The 11,155-nt window shown below is 42.0% G+C and overlaps 1 protein-coding gene across 1 annotated transcript in view; it reads right to left on the bottom strand.

Moving 5' to 3' along the window:
- Positions 1-4,914: 4,914 nt before the first annotated feature.
- bdh2 (3-hydroxybutyrate dehydrogenase, type 2) overlaps positions 4,915-11,155 on the bottom strand; it is a gene marked incomplete at its 5' end in the record, with an annotated part of 16,149 nt that continues 9,908 nt past the window's right edge. The window contains 6 exon segments of the mRNA NM_001292674.1: positions 4,915-5,190; positions 6,926-7,018; positions 8,246-8,304; positions 9,526-9,639; positions 10,069-10,129; positions 10,832-10,939. Coding sequence (NP_001279603.1) covers positions 5,137-5,190; positions 6,926-7,018; positions 8,246-8,304; positions 9,526-9,639; positions 10,069-10,129; positions 10,832-10,939 — 489 coding nt within the window.

Genomic DNA, 11,155 nt, shown 5'->3' with positions numbered 1-11,155 from the left:
AGGTTCCCTTGTCTTTTCGAATAGCTCCACGGGATCTTTACTGTCCACCTGAACAGGCAGACGGGACCTCGGTTTAACATCTCATTCAAAGTATTGCACCTCCGACAATACAACACACACCCCCACCCCCAGCACTGCATTGGAGTGTCAGCTTAGACTATGTGAGTCCCGAGTGTGTTCTGTGAAGCGCTTTGGGACGTCCTCCTGACGTGAAAAGCGCTATATCAAATGCAAGGATTATTATTATTATTATTATTATTAAACCCACAATCTCAGAAGCAGGTTTGCTACCACTGCACCAGACTGACACGTGTTTGCACATCTGGTGCTTGCAATCCACCTTGACTGGTTTATAAAGGTAAGTAGCTGCTGCTCAAACTCCACACCTCCAACTGGTGGGACTATTGCTCAATGGAAAGGGATGTATGTCTGAACTATAGGCAGGAAGATGGTGGCAATATTCTTGTGTATTACATGCTGAGCTGTGTTGCGCACCAGGAAGCTCAGATGGAGTTCCTGGTACCTGCCACCCACCTAGTGACAGATCCAACCCACACTCCACTGAAAACAGTACTCCAGATGGGGGCATGACCAAGGCACTCTATACAGTTGACGAGCACTGCTACCATCTTCTTGCCTACGGCTCAGACATGCATCACTTCCCATTGAGTGATGGTTCCACCAGTTGGAGCTCTGGAGCATGAACAGCAGGTGCTTATGTCAAGATCTGACATCAAGTCCTGGATGAGACTTGGATGAATGTCAGCAAGACATTCTTGCTCGCGCCATCACCTCCGCACCTCAGGCATTGGCAGCATCAGCATCCACGAATGCACACTCCACCTCACCAAGCCAGTTAGGAACCTGGGCATCTTGTTCGACCCTCAACTGTACTTTCTCCCCCATATCTGTGCCATGACCCACTCTGCCTACCTCCACCTCCACAACATTGCCCGACTCTGCCATTGCCTCAACCCTCAGGCCACCGAAACTGTCATACACGCATTCGTCACCTCAAGGCTCGACTACAGAATCTCCCTGTTTTTCGGCCTCCCCAGCTCTTCCCTCCACAAGCTGCAGATCATCCAACACTCTGCAGCTTGTGTCCTCTCCTGCACCAGGCTCCGTGACTCCATCACCCACACTTGGCTCCACTGGCTCTCCATCCCTCAGAGGATAGAATTCAAAATCCTCGTCCTCCCTTTAAAGACCCCCTCCTCTGACCCCCTATCAGCCTGTCCATTCCCTCCACTCAGCAGGCTCCGGCCTGCTCCAGGTCTTCCTCCCAACCCACCCTACCATCGGCTGCTGGGCTTTCACCCTCTCTGACCCCACTCTTTGGAACTCCATCTCACAATCCCTTCACCTTGCTCCCTGTCTTGCCTCCTTCAAGACACGACTAAAGACCTTCCTTTTTTGATCATGCTTTCAACCGCCCTCCTACCCCTTCTGCCCTCCCTCATCCCAATCCTGCCACCCCATGCTCGCGTCCTGATCCCTGACTGTTCAGTGCCTGGGACATCCTCCCGATGTGAAAGGCGCTTTAGAAATGTAATTTTCTTGTTATTTCTTTGTAAACAAGTCAAGGTGGATTCCAAGCCCAGGATATATGAACATGTGTTCACAAATGTGTTCACAGATGCCTTCCGTCAGCTGTAACCCCAGGTCTCAGAGTTTCATCATCAGCTATCTGACGGGCATCTGACCTTTACAGGGCAGCTTGTGACATGCCAGTCATCTTGATGTTCTCGAGGTCCAATTCCAAGTACCATACTTACTCAGCACCAGTTGCTTAATCCAGGTTCAGGTTGCTTAATGTGAGGGACTTTGGCGAATAGCTGTGCTCGCTGTGAAGCTGGTTCTGCCTCTAGGGTATTCGGCAATAGGTCAGTGTAGGCCAGAGCCCTTCCTCCCGGCTGATGTTTACCACAACAATGGAGTGGTGGTGGATAAGAGGTGCTGAGTATAATAATAATAATCCTTGCATTTGATATACCGCTTTTCACATCTTCTAGATGTCTCAAAGCACTTCACAGAATAGATGTAAAGTGAATTGGCTGTATATATGTGGGCGAAACACGGCAGCCAATTGCGCACAGCGGTGTTCCACAAACAGTCGTGGATTGAAAATGACCAATTTATTGTTTTGTTTTTTGGAGGGATTATTATTAGGCGTGTGGAGTAAGGAAACTTGCCCAAGGTTTTGCCCTGCCTGGAAGTGAACCCAGGTGTCTCGTTTGCAAGGCGAGTGCTCTAACCACTGAGCTGCAGGACTCCACATGTCCTTGACCCTAAGGATGGCCTTGGACTAGAATGAGGTTTCAGCTTCAGAGAAGGAGAGGCAGTATTCAGAGAGGTAGTCGAGCCTGAATTGGGGTGATTGACTACACGACTGGTAGTATGTCATCTACATTCAAATGCATGGGATTTGGAGGAAACCAAAGGGAGCAGGTGAGGTGGGAGATGGTTCTGGATTTCGAGGAGGCAAGTTTGTTACACATGGAAGAGAGGCAGCTGTTTAGCAGCTTGACGGTGGGATCAAGGTCACGGCGGGTGGAGGGCTAGAGAGATAAGATCAGAATAATAAAATATTCCTTGCATTGATATAGCGCCTTATCATGTCTTGGAGAAGTCTCAAAGTGCTTCACAGAATACACTGGAAAGTGGAGTGACTGTATATTTTATGGACGAAACATGTCAACCAATTGCGCACAGTAGAATCCCACAATTATCGTGGACTGAGTGACCAAATTATTATTTTTCAAAATTTTTAAGGGATTATTTTTTGAAGCTGCAAGGCATTTGAGAGGAATTGAGGAAGGAGTTTTTTCAGGGGGTGGAATGAGGAAGTGTAGGGTTTAGCAGAGAGAAGAGGGATATGAAAGGGGAGGGAAATGAGGAGAGGCAGAGATGGCCTTATCAGTGATGGTGAGCTCAGAGATTTTATTCAGTCAGCATTGTGAAACCCAGCAATATGTTTAAGAGTATCGAAATCAATTAAATGAGAGCATCACATACTGTATATAGTAAAACTCCTGATAACTTGTCATTCCAAGGGAAAAGGGCTCAGTGACTAGTTATCCAGATGCATCTGAGTATGTTATCCAGGCCTGTGCGATGCATTTGAGCATATGCACCCGCATCAGTTACAGGATAGGGTGGAAGACATCTCCTATGCAAGATACCATCATAAGGGACAGCCATCTTCTACCACTCCTTCCCTTGACAAAGACAAACATTGCAGGAAAGAAATTATCAATCCTGCTATTTTAGTGTAATATTGCTATTTCTTTAGCAGTTAAATACAATAAAAAATCTGGTGAAACTGCCTTACTGATGATCTCACTGTACCCTCCCATGTGTACAGAGCTGATCTGTACATATTTTCCTTTGTGCTCATAGGTGTGGATGCAGGAAGAAACACAAAGATAAAGGTTATTTCACCTAAGCTGGTGTAATTACTGCTCTGCAAACACATCTGTGGAGTCCTGTAGCTCAGTGGTTAGAGCACTCGCCTCGCAAGCAAGAGAACCTGGGTTTGATTCCAGGGTGAAGCATTGGGCAAGTTTCCTTTCTCCACACGCCTCTATTTACCCAGTGGTAAGTAGGAACCCAGTTGTTAGTCAATTAATGGATCGCCTTTCCGGGGGTAATAATTCCTTCAAAACAAAAATGCATTTTAAAAAAAATAATAATTTGGTCACTCAATCCTCGACTATTTGTGGGACACTGCTGTGCGCGATTGGCTGCCGTAGTTCACCCACAAAATATAAAGTCAATTCACTTTACAGTATATTCTGTGAAGTGCTTTGAGACGTCTCAAAGACATGATAAGGTGCTATACCAAATACAAGAATTATTATAACTATTTCTTGCTTTCACATTTTTCCTCCATTTTTCTCCCTTCTACTGGGATTTGCTTCCACAACAATGGTAACTGCAAAATAGCTATTATTCAATCATCAAACCAAACCTGATATCAAATAATATTCACGCACATATTCTTGCCAGCAGGAGTGTCTAGATAGTGAGCAGGAGTGAGAATCCTGTCTTATTTCATCTTCCCAATCCAGGAAGATTGAATTGTAGATCAGTCGGAGATCAGTTAACTCAGCACAGACCAGGATTCAAACTGCGACTTTCTGTTCTGTATAGCAAGACCCACTGGGCCTTTAAGTGGAAATTTGTTTCATTTAAAATATGTAGTTTGCTGTTTATTTTCATGTTTTTCCCTTTTCGCATCATTCCCTCACTTTCATGTTTTCAACGTCAACCTTTTTTCTTTGTTTTTTGAGTCAGTCAGTAGCCCTCTTGTATCTGGGACAGAAGGTTGTGGGTTTTAGCCCCACAGTCTGAGCTCACTGTCCAAGGTCTAAGGGAGTGTTACATTGTTGGAGATGCCAACTTTCAGATAATATCTTAACCTTTGCAATCCTGTCTGTTTATCCAAGGGAACATTGAAGATTTAATGACACTAAAGTAGAGCCCAATTATAATGCAGTGGTTGGCGTCCATGAAATCCCAAACTGCGTTATAATGGGGCTGAACTAGCCTTTAACAGAATATTTTTGACCATCCTTAGATGGACAGCTCCAAAGGACACTGTCTCTACTCAGTTATTTCAGGCTTGCTGTATATCCTCTTGCCCCCTTTGCTCCCCAAAAAGCAGCCAAGCTCTCAGCCTCTATGCCCCTCACCTTCTGGAATTCCCTCCCTCTATCTTACCCTCTCCCTATCTGTCTTCAAAACCTGGCTAAAATATACCTTTCTCGACCGAGCCGTAAGTCACCTCCGTCCTCCAGTACTATCTCTGTAAAAGTGTTTCAAGCTGTTACTCTACTTGAAGGGCGCTATACAAATGCAGGTTGTTGTGGGTTGAATTCTATTATGAAACGAGAACATTCCTGTTATTCTCAAGGCATTCTTTAATCGTTTTCGCGACGCAACATTGGAGAAACATACTTGATCAGATTTTGTTCTTGGTGAGCTTTATAGTAGACTATTTGTAAAGAAATCTAAAGCATAAGAAATGTAAAGATTTGAAAAATGAGATAAAATCCATTCTTAAAGGAACATTATTCAGCAACTTAATGGATCCTTTTTAGTTGATGCAGACCTTTCGACCAGTGTGAGTTCTCACAAGCTCCACCCTCCATCAATGATTAGCTCTGTTCCAGTCACATAGGCAGACTGTAAGTACAAGAGTTCACATTATAAATGCCATTATAAAATATTCAATCAACATTAATAATAATCCTTATATTTGATATAGAGAATTTCAAGTCAGGCGAATGTCTCAAAGCGCTTCATAGGATATACTATAAAGTGTAGTGACCGTATTTTCTGGGTGAACAATGCAGTTAATTTGTGCATAGCAATGTCCCATAAACTGAATGAATTGAATGACCAATTTTATTTTGGGCATACTGATTGTACTTCTAGCTATAAATGCTTTAACACATTTTAACGTGCCAAGGCACTAAAGAAAAATGTGAGTTATTTATTTTTCATAAATCCGACTAGGTTTTTTCATTGTACAAGCAAGAAAAGTCTAAATAGGGCTGTCATTACTCTCAAATAATACTGCTGAGTGTGCCTTAAGTTCTTTGAACATCAAAGAATATGAGATTGTATTATAATCAGAGTGAGTTACAGTCGGCCACTTGCGCTCACTTCCAGGGTTCCAGGCTCACTCCATGTGCAAGAATTCAACCAGTCAATGGCGACTCTTTCTTGTGACAATTTTGGGGGATCAGTGTCCAGGACTCTGGGAGAAATCCCTTCCCTTTTCAAACATTGTCTTAGGATCATTAACATCTGCTTGAAAAGGGAGACTGGAGACTGTTTAATGTCTCATCCGAAGGGACAGCTCGCCGCAGCATTGAACTGGGGTATCAACCTAGACTGTGATCTCAAAGCTCCAATGTGGGGCTTGAACCCACAATCTTTTAACCCAGAGGTAAGAATGTTACCAACTGAGCCATGCTGACCCCCACTGAAGAATGAAGACCTGCAAGTAAGTCATTTTCTTGCTGTATTTAAATGGTCAATATGGTTAACATTATAAAAATACTTTACATAGTATTATTTGAGAGTGATGTCAGCCCCTATTTAGACTTTTCTTGCTTGTACAATGAAAACTTAACCTTCACTCTCTGAAGACTGGCAAATTTATGGACCTTGTCAGTGAAATTTGAAAATTTCCATTATAATTACAATTTACATTTACAAAACATCTTTCTTTTCACGTTGGGAAGATGTCTCAAAGTGTTTCACACATCTGATTGGGAGCCTAGCTGGGTGGGGGTTGGGCGGAGAAAACAGCCAAACATGTAGTTGAAAAGATAGGTCTTAAGGTCGGTTTAGAAGGCAATGTGTTCCATAGACCGGGAAGCACATAGCAGGGCAGATTGGGTGGGGTGATGAATCAGGACAGTGTTTGCTGAGCGGCGGGAGTGGTTGGAAATAAGTTTAAATTTATGGACTAGCGGAGGATATTCTCATCAATGTTTGCAAATTTAACGATTCTTCGAGTTTCCTATTAAGATTCCTATTAAGCGCATTTTTGTCATTTTATACCATTTGCAATTTTACCCCATTGGATTTAGAATAGAATAATAGAAATTGCAGCCCAATTTCACTCACTGATGATGCTAATCACAATTCCCTGCTCTTTCCCTTATATTTCCTTTATATTCTTTTACAATGCTCCTCCTCAAATATTAACCTAATTCCCTTTCAAATGTTGTTGTGGTCTCAGCCTCAATAGCCACCTTATGATAAAACATAATTTACTGTGAAAAGGTTTCTTCCAGCCTCCCACTTAACTCTTCCATGTATTTATATACAGTATGTCATGATGTAAATTTGAAATACATTTTGCACAATAGTTTGTGTATAGTTTAAATGCTAACCAGCCACTTACTTCATCAGATGCCAAGTATACACATAGATGGGCAACCTCCTTTGCAGTGGCCATTCGGCCAGTCTTTTGCCTTGCCAGGAAATCACTTAAAGCCTAGTTCGGAGGTAATGATATTTACTTTGTTACGATATGTATTTGAATTAGTACATAAAAGAAAACGTACAAAAATTACATTGCAATCATCCACAAAAGCATACAAATAGGTGTTACAATGATCTGCTTAACTAATGATTTACTCAATGTAAGCAACAGAACAGAACAATTGTTGATTATTATCAGGATCTGGGAGTTGTAGTGGATACCAACTTATGCTCAGACACTGGCCCGAGGGACCAGACAACACAAAAGGCACTCGAGGGATTCTTGTCATTCTAAAGGACTGCAAGGCCCCAATGCAGGTTAAGCTTGTGGCATGTAATACCTGTGTCCCAACAATTTCCCTTTATGGTTACAAGTTACCGGAAATTGGGCAGAGAGGCTTCCATTTGTGAAGTTCGGGATCAAGCAGTGAGGTGGAATTGTGGTAAACAGGGGAAATGGCGACGGGGAGGGAGGGCTCCAGCCTGCACTGTCCTGTCGATGAGCACCCTGGAGGCAGAGTCAGCTGCACAGCAGGCACATCTATTTGCCAAAGCCCCTCATGTGAGAATCTGGATTAAGCAGCTGGTGCTGAGTAAGGCTGGTATGTGACATTGAACTTGGACCTGGAGAACATCAAGGTGGCTAATACGTCACATGCTGTCCTGTAAAGGTCCTCCCACCAACAGGTCCTCCCACCAAGCTGAAGGCAGGTGCACACCAGATAGTTTAGGAGGAAACTGAGGTTTGGGGCAACAGCTGCTCCGAGGTGGAGATGGAAGGAGTCAAATTTCGATTGATCGACAGTGGACTTCAGCCAATCCCAAGCAGCTTTGGGCTGCTGATCAGTGAGGGGACTGAGGAATGGGGAATAAACAGGGAGGGAATGGGAGGAGTCAAGTCATGATTGATTGACAGCTGGAGCTGCTTGTGAGTGGGTGACATGCCCATCCATTCACAAGCAGCTGTCAATCATCTCAGAGCCGCAGTTAGTGGGTCCTCTTCCCGTTCAGTGGGAACGGCAATGGGAGGGAGGAGGCGTTGCTGCTTCTCTACTGGGTGGAAAGAGGTAATGGAACTTCGGTTAACCTCGGCCACCACTTAAACTGGGCAAATCAGCCGGCCGCGATGTGTCCGGCTTAACCAGCTATAGGTAAACCAGCTCTTTATCACTGCAGTAAATCACATCACCATGAACATTACAAGATAAAAACATTTTGGAATTTATTGTTATATGTCTACCTGATCAGGGTCTGGCCTTGCTCGAATTCTCCCCCTCAAAGATGGAGTGTCCACGGTACCTGGAAAGAATCAAACAGGATATAGAAGTGAATGTACTCCATTTGTCATCATGCAATAATCAACAACTTACAGTAGCTGTATAGAACACACTGATCGATGAGCATCAGTGAAGGGGCCAATCACCAACCGGGAGGGAGTGAAGGAAGGAAAATATCTTTTAAAGAGAAAGAGGGGAAAAAAACACGGACAGCTCAAAGAACAGAAAGCTTTAGATGCAGAATCAACTGAGATTTTTAAATTGAAAATAAGTAGCTACTTGAGAAACAAAGGTATTCATGGATATGGAGGAAATGTGGAGAAATAGAATTAAAAGATCTGCCATTATTCTATTAAAATGGCAGAGCGGGCTCAATGAGCTGAAATGTCTCCTCTTTTTCCCATGTCCCTGAGTTAGAGTATTCTTATCATGGACAGCTAGAAGAATATCTCCATAAATCTGGATTGTAAATTTGGGATTGAATGAATTGATTCAACAAGTGCTTCCCAATCGAGACAGTATGTGCATTTACACACTATACTTCAAGGTGATTGACAGGACTATTGTAATGGTGTTGCAGAAGGTGTGCTAAACTGAAGTTGGATTAAGAGCATCACAGAAAGTCAAGTCCTTAAAGTCGCATAAATGGGGACTTCTTGTCATAGCAAGAAATATATCAAAGGGAGTCACAGGAACTCTGCTCTGATGTGATCTACTTCTGCAGGAGAGTTATAATAAATAATAATCTTTGTATTTGATAAAGCACCTTATCATGTCTTCTAGAGTCTCACAGCGCTTCATAGAATATACTGTAAAGTGAATTGACTCTATGTTTTGTGGGCAAATCGCAGCAGCCAATTGCACACAGCAGTGTCCCACAAACAGTCGTGGATTAAGTCACCAAATTATTAACTGTTATTCTTTTTTGTGGACGAAACGTGGCAGCTAATTGCGTACAGCAGTGTTCCATAAACAGTCATGGATTGAGGTGACCATTTTTTTTGGAAGAAATTATTACCTCCAGAAAAGCGATCTAACAACCGGGTTCCTACTTACTGCAAGGTAAGCAGAGCTGTGGAGTAAGGAAACATGCCCCCAAGATGTCACCCTAACGTCGAGTGCTCTAACCACGAGGCTACAGGAAACCACAAAATTCCCACAGTTCCCACAAGATAGATTGCATTGTTATTATTCACCAGGAGAAACTACATTATCCACAAATAAACAAAAGCTGCACAATTACCAGGGCACACACAGTTGCATCTGATTCCATGTTCAATGAAGTCCGCAGCCACAGACTTGGTCAGTCCAATAACAGCTGCCTTTGAGGTGCTGTATACGCAGCGGTTTACAACTCCTGATTGGAATACATGAGCAACAGATATTAACAATTCACTAAACCAACACTATACGCCTCGTATTCTCCCCTGCCCCACATACACACAAAATAACACAATAACACAATGTATGTCAATCTACATTTCAACAAAACAAAAGCTGAGTTACTTCAAAGCAAAATTAAAGAAATAATGATTAAATCCAATACAATTTTGCATCCTACAAATCCAAAATAATCTTTGCATTTATCTCTAGAGCTTTATCATGTCGTCAAACACGTCTCAAAGCAATTCACAGAATTTACTGTAACATGCAGTGGCTGTGCATTTTTAGATGAACGTAATTGTAGCCATGCAATTGAGGAAAACATTACATTAGAATTATTGAGAGAAAGGCAACTTATTCTACCGTCCCAAACTTCAATGGATGAAATTATTAAATGGTTCACCTTTGATGCTCGATGCTACAGAGGACATGTTGATGATATTGCCAGATTTCTGAGCAAGCATCTGAATTAAAACAAAACAGAATAAACACAGCAGCCCAGATTTTTCAAACACAAGTACTCTGTTTGTATATTTCCTCAAGGATGCTTAAATGTTTCTTTTCTCTGTATATTCAAGTTTGTTCACTTACTTTTTATGCTTACCCAAATATCTTCACCCAGCTTCATATTTTCTGCCTAATAAATTCTATAAGCATGGAACTTACTGATTTTTAGTTCCCCTCCCCCCTTTCAATCACTACATGTCATAGAGACATAAGACCTAAAGAGAGTTTTGGATGAAGAAAACCTTTCAGACCCTTGTTCTCATCCTTCCAGAATGCCAATCTTCAGTCTTACCATAACACCAAGTTGATTTATAAATGTGTTCAATCTCTGAGCTTCAAACCTCCTCCTAATACATTTGAACTTGGGAGCAGGAGTAGGCCACTCAATCCATTAACCTCATTACTTTGCTGATCTTGAACAAACTATTGTGTTAACATTGTACTACAATTTTAATTGGAATAAATGATTTTTTCCAACAATTTAGAAAATAAATACTGTACTTCAAAGATTTACATTTCTGTGTCTGCTGTCTAAAATACACCCTTCTGTACAAAATTTCAGATTATTGTTTGCACAAACAACTAAGAGATATGTCTCTCTGCTTTCAATGTTGGAATAGTTATGCCTAACATTTGTTAGCCTCCTCGGGTAGATTTACCTTGGGTAAAAATGCTCTGATCATCAAATACATGCTGCGGACATTAACGTTCATTGTGAAATCCCAGTCTTTTTCTTCACAATCCAGTATAGTTCCATGATGTACAAAGCTATGCCAGAAAAACAACACTTGAGCATAAGGTAGAAAACATATTACAGTTTGATGTGAATCAGTTCACAACATCAAATTATTAATAGTTGATCACTCTTTCTGTAAGACAGAAAAGAACTTGCATTTTTATGGCTCTTTTATCAAATCAAAACATCTTATAGTGCTTCACAGATAATCACTGTCACATGCAGTAACTGGTTTGTTGGTTAAACA

Source organism: Callorhinchus milii, unplaced genomic scaffold, assembly GCF_018977255.1.
Source record: "Callorhinchus milii isolate IMCB2004 unplaced genomic scaffold, IMCB_Cmil_1.0 Scaffold1, whole genome shotgun sequence".
Classification (NCBI taxonomy): domain Eukaryota; kingdom Metazoa; phylum Chordata; class Chondrichthyes; order Chimaeriformes; family Callorhinchidae; genus Callorhinchus; species Callorhinchus milii.
Note: the sequence above shows the minus strand (reverse complement) of the source record. Positions and strands in the feature narration are given on the sequence as shown.